This window comes from Furipterus horrens, unplaced genomic scaffold (assembly GCF_987537825.1).
Source record: "Furipterus horrens unplaced genomic scaffold, mFurHor1.1.pri manual_scaffold_11, whole genome shotgun sequence".
NCBI classification, from domain to species: Eukaryota; Metazoa; Chordata; class Mammalia; order Chiroptera; family Furipteridae; genus Furipterus; species Furipterus horrens.
The window spans coordinates 44262172-44280638 of NW_028327181.1; the positions used below are offsets into that span (position 1 = coordinate 44262172).

General features: G+C 41.2%; 1 protein-coding gene across 1 annotated transcript in view; it reads left to right on the forward strand.

Moving 5' to 3' along the window:
* Nucleotides 1-18245, forward strand: part of ULK2 (unc-51 like autophagy activating kinase 2) — a 113678-nt gene extending 95433 nt beyond the window's left edge. Inside the window, exons 21-27 of the mRNA XM_090291807.1 lie at nt 7785-7934; nt 9466-9674; nt 11298-11476; nt 11896-12014; nt 13794-13951; nt 16016-16151; nt 16983-18245. Of these exons, the coding sequence (XP_090147933.1) occupies nt 7785-7934; nt 9466-9674; nt 11298-11476; nt 11896-12014; nt 13794-13951; nt 16016-16151; nt 16983-17041 (1010 nt within the window). The 3' untranslated portion in view covers nt 17042-18245. The remainder of the gene's footprint in view (nt 1-7784; nt 7935-9465; nt 9675-11297; nt 11477-11895; nt 12015-13793; nt 13952-16015; nt 16152-16982) is intronic.
* The last annotated feature ends 222 nt before the right edge of the window (nt 18246-18467 follow it).

Genomic DNA, 18467 nt, shown 5'->3' on the forward strand with positions numbered 1-18467 from the left:
TTGTTAATGTTGATGTAACCTGGCAGCCAAGGAAACAGGGCCAGGACGCGCATGTGTGAACAATGACGACATCACTGTACTAGTCAGTGGGGGCAGTAGGCACTGTTGAGTGAGCATGTGTACTGTGTGGCTGTCACATTCAAAATGACTGAGCAAGTAGAACACTGAATCTGCATCAAATTTTGCGTTAAGCTTGAACATTCCTTCGCAGAAACTATTCGGATGATTCAGAGGCCGCAGCTGTGGGCAACTAGGGATTGGCAGCTTTATCACGACAGTGCGCCCGCCCATGCTTCACGTCTTGAGCAGTTTTCTGCAAAACGTCAAATCACCCCAGTGACTCAGCCCCCTACAGTCCAGATTTGGTGCCCTGCGACTTCTGGCTTTTCCCAAAATAAAAATCACCTTTGAACAGGAAGAGATTTCAGACCATCAATATGATTCTGGAAAAAACAATAGGGTAGCTGATGGTCATTGGGAGAACTGTGTGAGGTCCCAAGATGCCTACTTTGAAGAGGACTGAGGTGTCATTGTCCTGTGTACAACATTTCTTGTATTTTCTTCAATAAATGTCTCTTATGTTTCATTTTACATGGCTGGATAACCTTTGGACAGACCTTGTGGGTCTCAGTTTCTTATTTATTCAGCTATCCTGTGTCTTTGATTGGAGCATTAAAGCCATTTACATTTTAAATGATTATTGATATGTATGTAGGTATTGGCATTGTAGCCTTTTAACTTTTTCCCCCCTCTCCTTCGACTTCCTAAAGCAGGCCCTTTGACATTTTTCGTAATGCTGGTTTGGTGGGAACAAACTCCTTTATCTTTTTTGTGTGTGTCTAGAAAGGTCTTTATTTCTACTTCAATTTTTAAGTGATAACCTTGCTGGGTAAATTAGTGTTGGTTGTAGGTCCTTGCTTTTCATCACATTGAATATTTCATGACAGTCCCTTCTGGTCTGAAATGTTTCTCTGAGAAATCAGCTGACAGTCTATGGGAGCTTTCTTGTGGGTAATTATCTGCTTTTCTCTTGCTACTTTTGAGATTTTCTCTTTACCTTTAACCTTAAGCATTTTAATTTTGATGTGTCTTTATGTGGGCCTCTTTGAGTTTATCTTGTTTGAAATTCTGTGTGCTTTTGGGACTTGTGTGTGTTTTTCTTTCAGTCGGTTAGGGAAGTTTTCAGTCATTTTTTCAAATAGGTTCTATTTCCATTGCTCTCTCTTCTCCTTCAGGTGTCCCTGTGATGCAGATGTTGTTACCCTTCATGTTGTCCCAAAGGTCCCTTAAACTATCCTCATTCTTTTTAATTCTTTTTTTCTTTTTGCTGCTCTGATTGGGTGTTTTTGTCCTACTTTGTTTTCCAAATCACTGGTTGAATCCTCTGCTTCACCCAACCCACTTTTTATTCTTTCCAGTGTATTCTTACTGTCAGATATTGTATTCTTCATTTCTCACTGGTTCTTTTTCATAGTTTTTATGTCTCCTTTTTCATGCTGTTATAGTTCTCACTAAGTTCCTTGTGCATCCTTATAACCATTACTTTTAACTCTGTATCTGATAAGTTGCTTGCCTCCGTTTCATTTAGCTCTTTTTCTGGGGTTTCTGTTATGTTCTTTCATTTGGGGCTTGTTACTTTGTCTCCTCATTTTGGTTGTCTCTTTAAAAAAAAAAAAGATTTTGTTTGTTTATTTTTAGGGAGAGGAGAAGGGAGGGAGAAAAGGAGAGAAACATCAATGTGCAGTTGCCTCTCGTTCACCCCCAACTGGGGACCTGGCCTGCAACCCAGGCACGTGTCCTGTCTGGGAACTGAACTGGCTTGGTTTGCAGGTGGGCGCTCAATCCACTGAGCCACACCAGCCAGGGCTCATTTTGGTTGTCTTTTTGTATTTGTTTCTATCTATTAGGTAGATTTGCTGTGACTCCCAGTCTTCATTGGGTGGCTTTGTCTAGTAGGTCTTCTGTGGAATCCTGAGCTGGGTGCTCTAGGAATGTCCCTTGTGAGTTATGTGGGCCCTCCTGTTGTACCTGAGTCTTGGTTGCTGTTTGCTCTTTTGTGTGTGGCATCGACCTTCAGGTGACTGATTCTGAGGCTCCACCCCAACCACTGTGTGTGAATTGTTGTGCAGGTGCTGACCAAAAGAAAAAGTAAAAAAAAAAAAAATTCAAATTAACAAAGATAAAATATTTAAAAATAATAAAAAATTAAAATTTAAAAATAAAATTAAATGTTTACAAAATTAAAAAGTAATAGCATAAGAAATTTAAAAATGGCCCTGGCTAGTGTGGCTCAGTGGATTGAGCGCCAGCCTGAGAATCGAAAGGCCACTGGTTCGATTCCCAGTCAGGGCACATGCCTGGGTTGCAGGCCAGGTCCCCAGCTGGGGGCATGTGATGGATATATCTCTTGTACATCGATGTTTCTCTCCCTCTTTTTCTCCCTCCCTTCCCCTCTCTCTAAAAGTAAATAAATAAAATATTTTTTAAAAAATTAAAAAAAGATGAAAGAGAAAAAAAAATGGAAGTGAGAAAATAACAGAAAGAAGCAAAAATACAAAAAAAAGAAAAATATCAGTATTTACCTCAACAGATTATAGTGGTTTCTGCGATCTCCCTTTGGATGTACTGTTTGTGAAGTTTGTTGGATTTCGCTCCAATGTTGTGTGAAGCTGGCTACTTGGCATGTTGGTTCTGGGCCCCTTGGGAGGAAGTCCAGTGCAGAACATTGTCAGAAGCTGTGTGTGCCTGGCCTTTGGCAACCTGCTTGAAGCTATAAGCAATCCACAGTTTGTGGCTGCCTCTGCTAGACCTGGCTGCACCTGGGAAGGACAAAGCTGTTCTCCAAGGTTAGCTTTCACCAGCACTGGGCCCAGGGGCAGGCCAGCAAATGTCCCAAGGCACCTCTGGCTGTCTCTGCCTGCTGGCTGCCAGCTAGGCTCAGTCACTGGATCTCCTGTGATGGAGAGGTGCCCTTCAGACTCCAGGGAAGGTAGTGGGTATGATTCCTCCACCCCAGAGCCACATGACTTGAGTCTCTCCTGGATTTTGCACTAACCTTGGCAGGGTGGAGCCCCTGTTAGGCGGGCAGGTGGGCCTCCAGAGCTCAGAAGTTGAGTCTGCCAGAAGCCGTGAAAGTGTTTGTATTGGATCTCCCATGAGGGGGAAATGCCAGTCAGCTTCACAGGAAAGTGCATGAGGCCCTGCCCCGAAGCCAGTTTCTGAGTCTTCCCAGACTGCTGCTCCCCAGCCCATGCTGCCTGCTCCTCAGCCAGGCTTAAGGTCCACCGGGTGGGGCAAGATGGGTTCCAGAGGGCGGGGCAATTGCTTTCTTCCAGGCTGATGCCACTTCTAGGGGGTTGCTCTGCCCAGGGAAAATGGCTACTGCGGTGTCCGAGTATGACTCAGCACTGGGATCCTGGTGGCTGTCCCCCCACATCTCTCCCTAGAGAACCACAGTCCTCAGACTCCCCTCAAGTGAGTCCAGTTCCTCTGCCCTCCCTCCACTGCAGCCCAGGGTGAGTGGCTGCGAACAAAATTCTGCGCATTGGCCCGTTAGGAGGGTGCCTGTGTCTCCAGCAGAGCCCACCTCTCCTCGGCGGACAGAAACCCCGGTTTTCCGTAGTCGGCTGTATGCTTGCCTGCTCCTGGCTTTGGAGCTCTGGGCTGGGGAGCCTGGCCTGGGGCGCAGGCCTCACGCCACTCAGGGGGAGCCCCACAGCGGAGATACCCCTCTGGCACCTCAGCTGCTGCCTGCCCGCGGGGGTGGGGCTGGCCCTTCCCTGTTACTGCCCTTACTGCCAGTCTGTGCCTTCCCCTGCAAACCCTCAGACTTCTGTGCAGCTCGTCTTCAGTTGGTTGTTCAGGGTGTTTGGTCCTGGGAGGAGGTGCGTTCAAAACCTGCGTACCACATTGCGATCTTGAAAGCCTTTGCTTCTTAAGTATCGTTTTCTTTTACTTATTGAATATGTTTAAAATAGCTGATTTGAAGTATTTGTTTGCTACTTTTGACAATTGAGCTCTCTGGAGGGCAGTTTCTGTGGCCCCCTTTTCTTCCTGTGTATGGCAACTCTTTCCTGTTTATTTGCATATATTATAACTTTTGTTGGAAACTGGACATTTTATATAATATATTTTGTAGCAATTCTGGATGCTGATTCCCGTGGTCCCCCACCCCTCAGCTTGTTGGTTTGGGCATGTTTATTTGTTTAGTCTTGACTGGACTGTTTCAGTGAGGTCTGACCCGAGGTGCGAAGCTCCTGATGTCTTCCTTCGCGCGCAGCCTTGGGCATGGGTACAGTTACCATGGGGTGACGGTGGTTGTAGGTCTCTGACTATTTCTCCTACCTCTGTTGGTATCACATCCAGCTGGTAGTCTCCTCTAACTGCCAGCTGATGGCTCTATTTTATAGAAGTAATCTCCGAAGCCAGTCTTCGAGCCTTGTTCTGACCATAGGAGGGCTCTTCTGCACTGTCTCTCCCTGGTTCTCTCTGTTAAACTTCTAGATGGTCTGTTAGCTTGTTCCTCTCACGAGAGTTCCAGCCTCCCCCTATTTGCTTACCTTCAGGCTTTAGTGTTTTGGACAATGCCCTTAGGCATGAACTTCCCCGTGATTTGTTCCAGATGAAATTCCCCATGATTTGTTCCAAATGAAGTCAGTTTCCATGGGGAGAGTTTCAGAACTCTCTGCTCTCTGCCTGCCTCAACCCCGGGAAATCCTGTACACCATCACTCCAGAGCTGGGTGTGAGGACAGCAGCCTCTGGCCCTCAGAGGGATGCCCCTGCTGGGCAGGGGTGGAAGCCTCTGGCCCTCTTGGCTTGTCTCTACTGCTATAGGCCTCTGCCCTTTGTGGCAGGTGAACTGGAGTGAGGGCAATAAAGGCCACAGTATTTGGTCACTGGCCTAGGTTATAGCTTCCACCTCCTCAGAAGGGGCTGGTACAGTAGACACCGTCCTTACTGAGAGGTAGTGATGTTCTTCCATAAATGTTTCATTTCCTGTATGCCCTCCGGACAGTTTTCAGAGCTTGGAAATAGTTGCTTTTTAAAAAATGATTTCACCAGGTACAGTTGTTTCACAGGGGAGCACATCTGTGGTACCCTCGCACTCTTCTGGAAGTCCTTCCATAGGCTGTTTACCCACAGTCACAAGAAGTTGGGACAGTTTTAGAAAACAGCTTGCCTGAATGACTATTTCTAATTCTCCTTTATAAATAAATTTAAATTCCATAGAGCTTATAAGCTCTAAATGAATATATACTCTAAGTTCAAGTTTATGGATGTGAAATAAGATTTTTTTCCCAAAATTTTTAGGCATAAAATTCATCTTTGATGATTTTTATTCTTTTTTCCTTTATTTCATCCACATGAAATTTATTATTTGAAATTATAAATTTCTTTTCCTAATCATGAAGTTTCAGTTTCTGAAAATGAAAACTATGAAATAGTAGGAAAAATGTAAGCCTTTAGGAAAAAACAGAGTCATTGGCTCCTAAAACATACCCATGGCCACCCTGGCTGGTGTGGCTCAGTTGGTTAGAATGTTGTCCTGTGGATGGAAGGGTTACGGGTTTGATTCCTGGTCGTGCACATACCAAGGGCACATACCCAGCTTCCAGGTTCAATCCTGGTCGGGGCACATAGCGGAAGGTGGCCAATCACTGTTTTTTCTTTCACATCGATGTTCCTCTCTTTCTCCTGCTCCCTCTCCCTTTGTCTCTAAAAGCAATGGAAAAAAAAAAAGGAAAAAAAAAAGTCCTTGGGTGAGGATATCTACTGGGTTGGCAAAAAAGTTCATTTGGTTTTTTTGTAAGATGGCTCTAGTAGCTAACTTGGTTAGAAACAATTTTGTTAGACTGTATTGTGACAGCTGTCATATCAGCTGCATTTAAAAAACTATCAAAACTGATGAATTTTTGTGTAGCCATTTTAATATAGGAGATGGAAGGAAATACACAACATTTTTGGCATATTATGCTTTATTATTTCAAGAAAGGTAAAAACAGCTGAAATACAAAAAAAATGATTTGTGCCGTGTATGAAGAAGGTTCTGTGACTGATCAAATGTGTCAAAAGTGGTTTGCAAAGTTTTGTGCTGGAAATTTCTTGCTTGGACCATGCTCCCCAGTCAACTATACCAGTTGGAGTTGATAGTGATCAAATTGAGACATTAATTGAGAACAATCAATGTTATGCCATGCGGGAGATAGGTGACATACTGAAAATATCCAAATCAATAAAGTTATTGGTGAAAATAAAAAATGTGTCTTTTATTTTATGGAAAAACCATATGGACTTTTTTGGACAACCCAATATATATGCATATGTATACACACACAGCCGTCTTTAAATACTTTTATACAGTAGTTCCTCTCTATCGCGGTTCACTTATTGCGGCCTCACTGTATCACAGGATTTTTTAAAATGTTATATTTAATTATTTATCCTGGATTTTTCGCTGTATTGCAGGATTTTGCGGTACTGTATACGTATGTTGTTAAAGTTACGTAGGTTTAAGAGTGTAGAATATGTTTAAGAACATAAGCAGTGTTTATAAGTGTGGAAAAGGTTAATAAGGGACTGGGAACGGTTTATAAGTATGTGGGAAGGGTTTCTAAAGCCTTAAAATATATATAAATAGTAAAATAAATGTAAGGTTCCTACTTCGCGGATTTTCACCTGTGGCGGCTGGGGGGGTGGTGAGTCTAGAACGTAATACCCACGGTAAGTGAGGGAATACTGTATATACTAAAATAAAATCATAGAGATATTACATTAAGTAAAGAGAATTATCTGTGTCATTTTGTACATCTTGCATAACAGTAGGTAGTATTTAATTAATTTCCACTGATTAATCCCTTGCTCCCTGGAAAGTTTTTATGAATTAACTTTTCTGCTGTTAATTAGATGCTTTCAAGTTTATTGTGCTCTGTTGCAAATAAGATGGACACTGAGAGGCAATTTTTTTCTGTATCTGGTTCAGAGTCTCTCCTCTAAATTTATGACTTATGTTGTTAACTCCTACCTGCATTCTGTGGTTACAGAAATGGAATTTTCTTCATCACATGCATAAGTGTAAAAACTTCTATTGATTCTGTTTAGTTTGGTGGTTGGAGGATTTTTTACCTTCTCTTCATTTAGCCCAAATTCAGCCCGTCAGGTCCCTTTGACACCTGTCCCACCTCCCTTTCTTCATGGCAGTTGCAAGGGCGCAACTCTAAGACATAAAAGTACTTTGACAGTAAAAATGTAATTTTCTACATCCTTCTGTAGCTTCGTTGCTGTGGCAACTCCTGATCTCCCTTCAGCTTTACCTCACATTTTATTTTATTTTCTAATCCTCAAGAGAGAGTAAGGGGGGGAGGGGGAGAAACATTGATGTGAGAGAGAAGCATCGGTTGGTTGCCTTCTGCATGCGCCCCGCCGGGGGATCAGACCCGCAACCTTTCGGTGCGCGGGACAGCGTTCCGATCAACCGACCCACCCGGCCAGGGCTTCCTCACGTTTTTATTCCCTGTTTCTTGGTTTCCACTTTCCCAAATTAGCCTCAACAGGAGCGACTGCAGTTTATGTGTTTTAAGAGTATACAGAAGTAACTGAATACTAGGCTTTAGTGTGAATAAGATTGGCAGCCATGAAGAGACTACTATAAAATATTTTTAATGGATATCTGTACTGAATGCTTGTTGTAAAAAAAAGAAATCTAGTATAAAAGTAAAGGTCTCCCTGTACTCCCACCCCGAATATAAACACTATCGAAGTAACGCAGCACTTTGTAACTGGCAGCCCCTGCAGGAGCCTGCGGTGTGGTACTGGCGCCTCCGGCGGGGACAGCGCCGAGCTCCAGGGCCGTCCTGTTCACCGTCGGGTCTCCTCCGCACAGCGCCGCGGCGCCCCCGTGTGCCCGTGCGGTCCTGCGCGCCAGAACGGCCTCAGGTGAGGAACTGCGCTCCTGCAGGCCGGCTCGGCGCGCGGTCTCTCAGAGAACTCACCTAGCCTGTCTGGAATCCATTTTCCTTTTCCACGTGTCAGGGAAACACCTATTTTCTTTACCTTAAAGGGTTATAAGGAGTAAATGAGACAATATTTGTGGAAAAAAAGGATTTATGAAGTAAAAGTACTATATTATATATTTATAATAATGTTATAGCATTCCACTATAAATGTGACTTTGTGACGATGAGGCAGCTATGCATTTGTAATGCTTCCTAGCTTATACTGACGGCTAATGTTAGTACATCCAGTAAAGTTTTTGTTCTTTTCAAAACCTAAGTTTTACCTTTCTTTTTTCTTTGTACTCTGGGTCTCAATCTTTGCACTTAATCATCTATACATTTAGACAAGCCAATAGATTGGTTTTATTATTCATACTCTATAAGTAGGTTATTAATACCAAAACTTAAGAGAATATTTAAATTGGACTTGAAATGAGTTATCATTTGACATTACTTTATATATTGTACCTTGTATCCTTTAAGTTATTTTATGCTACATAAGTTACTAATCAAGATTTAGTAGATTAGTAAGCAAAGGATATGAGTAGCTAACAAGAGAGGAAGTAGAGCTAATCTTGTTTTTAAGATTTTTAAAGTATTAAATAATAAAATGTCATGTTAAGAAAGTAGCATTTTATGCCTATTAACTAAACCAATATTTAAAACAATATAATGCCCAGTGTTGTTGAGATTTAGTCGTATCTGTGTGCTTATAGCTTCTTTAGAAAGTAGTGGCAGTTCTTATAAAGAGCTGTTAAAAAGGTTTATAATATTTGCTCTGTAGTAATCCCGTTCCTGTTCATAATACCACTTTGGAGTATTAATCACAAATAAAACATTCAAAAACAAAGAACTTTGGATTTTATTATAGTGTTATTTATGATATAAAAACAAGTAGTGTAAATGCTTTCAGTTAAGCACTATGTATATACATTTAGTGGACCACTATTGCAGCCGCTGAGTTTTATAATTATTAAGACTTGTAGAAACAGGGAGAAATGAATACATTATAAATTTGTTTGAAACAGAATATTTAAAAACTGGCTATGATGATGTCTATAAAATATACATATAGACAAGGAATAAAGGTGAACGTGGCAAAATAAAACCTATTCATATGTCCAAATAGGAGATCAGTGGCTTTTCTTTTCTTTTTTTTAAAAGATTTTATTTATTTTTAGAGAGAGGGGAAGGAAGGGAGAAAAAGAGGGGGAGAAACATCAATGTGTGGTTGCCTCTCACGCACCTCCAACTGGGGACCTGGTCCGCAACCCAGGCATGTGCCCTGACTGGGAATTGAACCGGTGACCCTTTGGTTCACAGGCTGGCTCTCAATCCACTGAGCCACACCAGCCAGGGCGGCTTTTCTTTTAATACTTCCTTTGTTCCTTTTATAGGAGGAGTGGGCATGGCAGCCCCTGGCCCCGTGCGCTCACTCTCGGCCCTGCGCTACGTGTCCTCTTCTCTTGCAGCGGGCTCCAGCAGCTCGGGAGGCTCCCTGTGTTCCGCAAGTGGCCGAGTGTGTGTGGGCTCCCCGCCTGGGCCGTGCTGGGGGTCTTCGCCTCCAGGAGCAGAAGCAGCTCCTAGCCTGAGATACATGCCTTATGGTGCTTCACCCCCAAGCCTGGAGGGGCTCGTCACCTTTGAAGCCCCTGAACTGCCTGAGGAGACGCTGATGGAGGTAGAGAAGAGACCATTATGACGGATCAAAATCTTGATACTGTAGGAGAATGTTCTAGTGATGATGAAAGAGCAAAATGCTATCAGAAATTCTGAAGTCCTTTTCTTCTCTTTAATGTGCCTTTTCTATTTGAAAAATATTGCTGACACATTTTCAAAACAATGTTGGTCACAACACTCATTCCTGACAAACTCTGGTTGATAGAAAGTGATGCATATAGATTTTGTGTTCTTAATTTTTTAATCTGAAGTTCATTTGCTACTTACAGGACTTTTGAAACGTAATATTTCTAAAACCATAACTTTTTATTCTTAAAGCTTGTTTTTCTTAAGATAAAAAATAATACACTTAAACTCAGTTTTAAAAAAACACCATAATGCCAGTAGTCACTAACATTGAGAAACAAACCTGCCAAGCAGACTAGATGCTCACTCACATTTGTAAACCAGTACCTTCCTTCCATAGACCCAGTTCTACAGGGAAAAACACATCACAATCTGAAGCTTGCTGAGTACAAATCCAGAACCAGAGAGGTCAGTCTTATGACTCCAAAGATGTACCCGCTCCGTTCCTCAGCGGCCACTTCAGGACAACAGTCAGTGGGCCTACACGGTGCCTCTCGGTCCCTGAATACAATGCTGACTTAGTCTGCATTTCAAATTAAAGTTCTTAGTTTTCTAGACCAACTAAAGAATAAATTTTCTCTCTATGCAGGACGTCTAAAATTCCTTTTTTAAAAACATTTCTATTTTGTGTGAATGAGAAATATTTCACATAAAAGATAACATACTGCATTCAAAACTTTAGTAGTGATTTTGTGGTAAGGTTAGTAGTAATTTTGAAAATGTGTGATACAATCTAAGACTGGTAAAGCAATCTTCAGAGTTTTTTCAATCTCCATAAAATTTGACATAAATTATGTTCCAGTATGTGTGGAATGTCATTGATGTACACATTGGAACATACAGTCCAATTTGCTGCCTTGAGGAGAGAGACTTTCAAAAGTTGATTGGTTTATTCTCCTGTCTCTAGGAAAATGATTCTAATTTTAACCATGAAAGGAAAGTGAGAAATTTAGTCTTATTTGATATTTCAAAGTTTAGTTAAAAATAAATCTCAAAACAACACTAATTTTAGAATACCCATTTTTAATGGACGCTGTTGGTCTATCTGTACTTCCCTGTCTGACAGAAAAGATCACAGGAATTTAGAGCTTTGGTATTAGGAGTTACTATTAACTGAAAAACCACCAGAAATTAAAATAAAGTATTTCTGAAATTATAAGTCAGTAGAATTCACCAAAATATCAAGACCTATGATTTACTATACAGAATAGCCTTATAATATTGATACCTATGTTATCATGTTTTTGTTTTATGTATAGTGATTTAATTGTTCAGTATTTCATTTTTTTTCTGGTAAAAGCACAGTGACCTCATATACTTTGAAACTTAATTTTGTGAGTGCTCTCATATATACACACAGACACATGCTCACACCCATGTTTGGCTTTATTTGTGTTTATTTAAAATTTCGGATCTCCTTTGATCATTCTGATATTCGTAAGTATAGAAAAATACTCCTAAACCTGAGAGTTTCTAAGACAACCTGGCTTTGCTGCAGCGAGAACACACAGACGCCTTACGCCACCTGAACGTGATGCTGATGTTCACTGAGTGTGTGCTGGACCTGACCACTGTGAGGGGCGGGGACCCAGAGCTGTGCGCGTCTGCCGTCTCCTTGTACCAGATTCAGGAGAGTGTGGTGGTGGACCAGATCAGCCAGCTGAGCAAAGACTGGGGGTAGGCGCCTCCTTTGTCATTTCTTTCAACGTTCTTCATGCTTTCTGTAAATTCATGTCTGAGATGGAGGACTTGTCATCCACTGAAGATCACATCTCATTACTAAAAGCTTCAAAGAAGTCCCTAAGTTATTTCATTATGCTCAATTTCACTGCCTGAGCCAAGACTTACTGCCTTTTCCCTGTAAATTATACTGTTGAAGGTATTTCATGATAAAGAGGTCATTTTGATTTTTATCTGAGTGTATCATTGTATTCAAAGTGCATGTCTTTTTCCATGTCGTAACTTCCCCCTTCAGGAGTTATTTATGCATTAAAAATATCAAGGAGAGCAATATTCCATTCGAAAGGCTGTTTTAATGGTGCTGTGTCCAGCGTATGGTTCGCAGGCTAACACTCTGCTTGCCGTCTCCCGTGCAGGCGGGTGGAGCAGCTGGTCTTACACATGAAAGCCGCACAGCTGCTAGCGGCGTCGCTGCATCTCGCTAAAGCCCAGATCAAGTCCGGGAGACTGAGCCCGTCCACAGCAGTCAAAGAAGGTATGGGTGGGGTGCTTGAGCTGCCCCCTTTCCAATATGCTAAGAAAGTGGGTGGTTTTTTTTAAGATTTATTTATTTATTAGAGAGAGGGGAAGGGAGGGAGAAAGAGAGGGAGAGAAACATCGATGTCTGAGAGAAACATGGATCGGCTGCCTCTTGCACACCCCCAGCTACTAAGAAAGTTTTTTGGTGAGGAGTCACTGTTATTAAATATTCTTAAATGGAAAAAAGTGCTGGCTTTTCTGGTTTTTGTTTTTGCCATTTAATTGATCAGAGGGCAGTCAGAAGTGCTTTATTCTCAGTCTTCTATACAGAAAGAGAGAGCATATGAAAGAATTTGATTTTCAGTCATTTTAAATTTTTTATTTTTTGTTTTTTATTGTTGACATTATTACAGGTATCCCCTATTTCCCCCCTTTTCTCCCCTGCACCCAGCCCCCACCTTCCCCACCTTGTTGTCTGTGTTCATGGGCTATGCACATATGTTCTTAGTTAATTTCTTCCAGTCCCTCCCACCCTCCTCCCCTCTGAGATCTGTCCATCTGTTCTGTGTATCCATGCCTCTGGTTTGGTTTGTCAGTTTATTTTCTTCATTAGATTTCACCTGGTATTTGTCTTTCTCTGACTGGCTTGTTTCATTTAGCATAATAATCTCCACATCCATCCATGCTGTTGCAAAAGGTGAGTTCCTTCTTTTTTACAGCCACGTAGTATTCCATTGTGTAAATGTACCACAGCTTTTTATCCGCTCATCTACTGATGGACACTTGGGCTATTCCCACATCTTGGCTATTAGAAATAATACTTCTGGGAACATAGGGGTGCATAGGTTCTTTCTGATTGGCATTATGGGATTCTTAGGATAAATTCTTAGAAGTGGAATCACTTCATAGGGAAGTTCCCTTTTTAATTTTTTGAGGAAAGTCAAAAAATACTGCTTTCCACAGTGGCTGCACCAGTCTGCATTCCCACCAACAGGGCACTAGGGTTCCCTTTTCTCCACATCCTCGCCAGCACTTGTTGATTTATTGATGATGGCCATTCTGACAGGTGTGAGATGAGAGTTCGTTGTGGTTTTAATTTGCGTCTCTCTGATGATTAGTGGCATTGAGCATCTTTTCATATGTCTATTTGGCCGTCTGTATGTTCTCTTTGGAAGAGTGCCTATTCAGGTCCTTTGCCCATTTTTTAATTGGATTATTTGTCTTCCTGGTGTTGAGTTGTATTAGTTTTTTGTATATTTTGGGGATTAACCCCTTATCAGATGTATCTTCAGCAAATGTGTTCTACATACAATGGATTCCCTTTTTATTTTGTTGATGATTTCTTTTGCTGTGCAGAAGCTTTTTAGTTTGATGTAGTCCCATTTGTTTATTTTTTTCTTTGTTACCCTTGCCCTAGGAGATATATCACAAAAAAAATATTGCTATGAGAGATGTCTGAGATTTTACTGCCTGTTTTCTTCTAGGATCTTTATGGTTTTGTGGCTTACATTTGGGCCTTTTATTCATTTTGAGTTGATTCTTGAGTATAATGTAAGTCGGTGGTCTGTTGAAGAGACTCTTTACTCCATCATATGCTCTTGTCTCCTGCATCAAAGAGTATTTGAATTCAAAGGCGTGGGTTTATTTCTGGGCTTTCTGTTCTTTTCCATTGATCTATATGCCTATTCTTGCGATTGTTGAGTGTCACTTTCCTTTAATCAGCAGGAAAGGTATATGTCAATGTGACTTTATCTCTGGAGGAAAATTAAAATTAATTCTCTCAACTTTTTTTCAGTTGTCAAAAATCTTAATGAACGATATAAATTCTGCATCACCATGTGCAAGAAACTTACAGAAAAGTTGAATCGCTTTTTCTCTGACAAACAGAGATTTATTGATGAAATCAACAGCGTAGCTGCAGAGAAACTCATCTATAATTGTGCTGTAGAAATGGTAACCCTTTTTAAGTTTTAATGTTGTATAATATTACTCATGTGGAAGAGTATCTTTTGAACGGAATACCTACTTGACATTATCTAGCCCTTTAAAAAGCATTTATGCCCTACAGCTCCCAAGGCCCCAAGTATTGTAATTGCCTCTTCCTAAACGTAGACTTAATATTTAAGTAACACATTAAGTAACATTGATTACCACATTTGGTAAAATTCTATTATATCTCTTAAAAATTGTGAATATTTTATAGTTTTCATTGTGTCTAAAAGCTTTAGCTGTATCTGTTTCTGCATTTTCTACAATATAAGAAATTGTGGCTTGATAAACATTAGAAAAATTACTGTTCTGTTAATCCACAAAAATTCATATGCTCAGATTCTTGAAGTAAAATCTACTCTTACAGTTGCCTGGTTATTCTATTGGAAATAACTTGTTTTCTGTCTCATAGGGAAAAAAGTTGCTCTAAAGTGTAGATGAAATTAGGGACTGTTAAAGGATAGTGGTAAGTGGGGGAAATTTTAATTATTGACCAATCTTATTTTTACCATGTTAACATAATAGACCTCCCCTGTTCCCCCCCCCCCAAATTTGTTTACTTTGCATTGTATTACACCCTTGGACTTAATTTTAAAGGCCATTATAATAAAAAATCATATGAAAATAACTTTGAAATATAAACTTTTGACATGAATAATATGCATTGTATCACTCTATACTGAGTTAAGACTTCATATGATAATTTTTTTATCCTCACCCAAGGACATGCTTATTGATTTTTGAGAGAGAGGAAGGGGGAGGGGGAGAGAGAGAGAGAGAGAGAGAGAGAGAGAGAGAGAGAGAGAGAGAGAGAGCGCGAGCGAAACATCGATCAGTTGCCTCACGTACACGCCCAACCTGCAACCTAGACATGTGCCCTGACCGGGAATGGAACCATGGCCTTTCAGTTTATGGGGTGATGCTCCAACCCACTGAGCCCCCTGGCTGGAGCGATCATTTCTGATAGAAGTGGTGCCAGGAAGAAGGGCCTCTCAACAGGAGCCACAGTGCCGCGGCTTCACTGACACGTGCCGTGCAGCTGCAGGCAGCCCCTCCTTTTGCCCCGGCTCCTCGGCGAGCTTGGAGCTATGGCTGCCTGTGTTTAGTCACTCATTTCTTCTTCCTTCTCCTGGCTCTGATAGTCTCTGTTCGTGTTCTTTATTTTACTGTTAGTGGCTTTAAGTTATTTTTTGAAGGAGACGGAGCATATTGATAAGTGAATTAGGGTACTGGATCACTGATGGTGCAGGCTTTTAATGATTAAAGAGACAAACAGAATGCTGTTGGGACAACTCAAATATTCATAGCCTTGTGATAATTCTACTGTCCCTTATTTTTGGAAAGCTGCCACCCCCATCTTTCCATCACCTGGCTACCTCCTGCTGCTGGCCCAAATGCCGCTTCCTGGAGGCCTTCCTTAACCCTCTCCTTCCGTAGTCAGGTGGGACACACTTGGTGTGTCCTCTATGCCACCCCGGGCTCCCGCCTTGCACACCACGGAGCCCTTGGAATGAGAGTAGCGCATCTGGCTGGCCTGCTCTCCCAGCCTGCCGGCTCAGCTTTGTGTGCTCAAGTGCCTGGCACTCAGCAGGTGCCCTGTGAGCGTGTCTGAGTGAGGGAAGGAATGTGCCAGGTGATTGTTTCACTAAAAGAGGAGCTGCAAACTGACTTTTCTCATCATTTAGTTATTTTATTATAACAAAATCTACTCTAATGCCATACCCTAGTGGGAAGGTGCATGTTTAAAGTAAGTCATAGAAGAGCCAGTTTAGAAGTATAACTTCTGTGAGTCATGAATGAGGACAAGAAGGCTGTGTCTGAATGCAGGATAACTCCTTTGTCAGGAAGCTCTTCCTTTATAACTCAACCAATGACTCTGCTAGGTTTTATAGAGTTTGGTAGGTTGTAATCATTTTGTCAAAATGTGTGAATTTTAGATAGATCCCCACTTAAAGCTACCTTGCCCAAATGGATTTGTGTTTTCTCGGAAAAGCTGAGCATCGTCTCCTTTCTGTCGGCTGACTCCAGGTTCAGTCTGCTGCCCTGGACGAGATGTTCCAGCAGACGGAAGACATCGTCCGTCGCTATCAGAAGGCAGCCCTGCTTTTGGAAGGCCTGACCAAGATCCTCCAGGACCCTGCAGACATTGAAAATGTACACAAGTGTAAGTTGGCTTAGAAAGCAGTGTGTCTCCCACAGGTACAGTAGGAAGAGCTTGGCGGAGGAAACCGTACTGCCTGGGTTTGAATGTTGGTTTTCCAATCTTGGGCAAATCACGTAACCTTTCTGTGGTCTCAGTTTCTTCTTCCAAAAGATGAGGGAACGGTGCCTGTCTTGCAGCGCTGTTGTGAGGAGTTAGAGATAATGCTTGAAAAGCACTCGTGGCGTCTGTCCTTATTCTTCAGATTTCTACATTGCACTGCTGTGTATGTGAGTGTGTATTTGTGTGTGCAGAGAACTTTGTTTTTATTGTTAAATAATAATACATGCAGTTATTTTAAGCCTTGTGGGCTTAGTGACTGGAGAATCCTATGAAGACCCTGTGTACTGCATATGTGGTATAGAGAGCAGAATGGAGGTTGATAGGATACCAGGATCATATTATCACTTGTCAGATATAAGCGCAATGATCCGGTGTTCAGGGAGAAGATGGTGGATCTGTTGAGGTGTATGTGGCCATACCACATCCTGAAGAGCCCCAAAGGATGACAGCTCTAAAATTATTTGCAATTGTGAGCAAGCTAGCTGTTAAACCCTAAGTGTTCTTTACCTGATGTACTAATCTAAATTTTACCAATGTGGGCACTAAACTACAAATCATATCTTAACAGTTGCTGGGAGGAAAGAAGAAAAGGTATTCAAACTGTTAACTTTGGGGCAAAATAGAACAGAAATGAGGATGTAGGTAGAGAGTTGATGATTTTTTAATTTTCCTTTCCTTCGTTTTGAAAATGTAAATAATGTTTATTATGATTTTAATTTATTTTATTTGTAGATAAATCTAGTATTGAAAGAAGATTGTCGGCACTCTGCTGTGGCGCTTCAACCGTGTGATGGTGGCAGGCCTGTCCCGTGGCCCCTCGGTGGCGTAGGAGGTGACACATGTGGTTACAGCTTGGGTTCTGTTGCCCCCTCTCCAGGAACCTATAGTTTCTTACCTGGTGATGACCAAAGAACAAGCAGTGATCTCAAAACAAAAACAATCCGAACACTACCTATTTGTAGGAAATCTGCCTTATTGGAGAAGTCACCCAATTCCACTTGGCTCTCAGTTTGAACTTGGTAAATAAATGTACCTTAGAACTAGAATGATCTGTACATTTATTCTTAAGGATAATTAAGAATGAAACAAGTGAGTAGCTCTTCACTCAGTTCACCAGAGCAACGTGAAATGCCACATGCTTAGTGAGGTAAAAGTAAAAAAAAAACACCTCCGTCTCATCCAGGCAGTTTGGCCCTCGGGTGAGTTCGTCTGCATCAGAGTGTGCACCTTAGACAGCGCGGGAAGACGCAGCTTTAGGGGGCACGAGGATGGCTCTTAGAAGGGATTGTGAAACGTTCGGTTTGACCTAATACGGAGACTTGTTAATCTTCCAGTCTTTCATATATTGCACTAATTTATTAAAACAACTCTGTATTGGACTTTGCAGTTTAAAACTAACTGAGGCACAATGGACGTGTTTTAAAAATATTTTACTTGATTATATACACACTGTTTCCAAAATTCACATGTAATCTCTGGTAGACTTTTCAATGGTAAAAACGTGTTCATGTGAATCTTTGCATTTTTTTAAATCTATTCATCTATACCCACAGATTTCCTCAGTGATATTTTTGAGTTGCTGGTTATTTGCTTTGGGTTTTTCTTTGTTTTGTTTTTGTTTTTGGTGCATGCAGAATGTGCATCGATGCCTGTAACTTCTAGGTTTATTAAAGGCTAGATTTGGTTCATTTGGGCAGTATTAGAAAAAAAGGTCAATCAAGGGATACCCTCAAGAATTTTAATAGAGCCAAAACAAAGTTGGTGATCTAAAGGCTTGTTAATGATGTGGAGTTTCTACATGAAATTAGTGAAAAGTGAGGTTTGTTTTCTCTTAGGAAAATGGGTAGCTCCCTCCAGCCTAAAATGTCCTTTTGGTGTTAATCCCGACGGTTCACCAGAGAGCTTGTCCCTCCAGAAATGGTTCCTTTGTTGCATATTCTTTGTTCCTTTTATTTACCTGCTTGAATACTTGAATAAACCATTCTCCAGTTTTAATCCTTTTATTTTAATCCTTTTAGATAATAAATCTGAACTGAGACAAATTGCACAGAAGCTCTTTGGCATTAATCTAATTTTAGTGTACTGACGAAAACAAAAACATGGTTTTCCTTTACTTTGATGAAGTAATGTAATTTCACCTTATTTATCTGTATGAAATTCCAGCAGTTAATTTGAACATCTATTTATATGATGTTTGTATTTTTAGGTATTTAATAC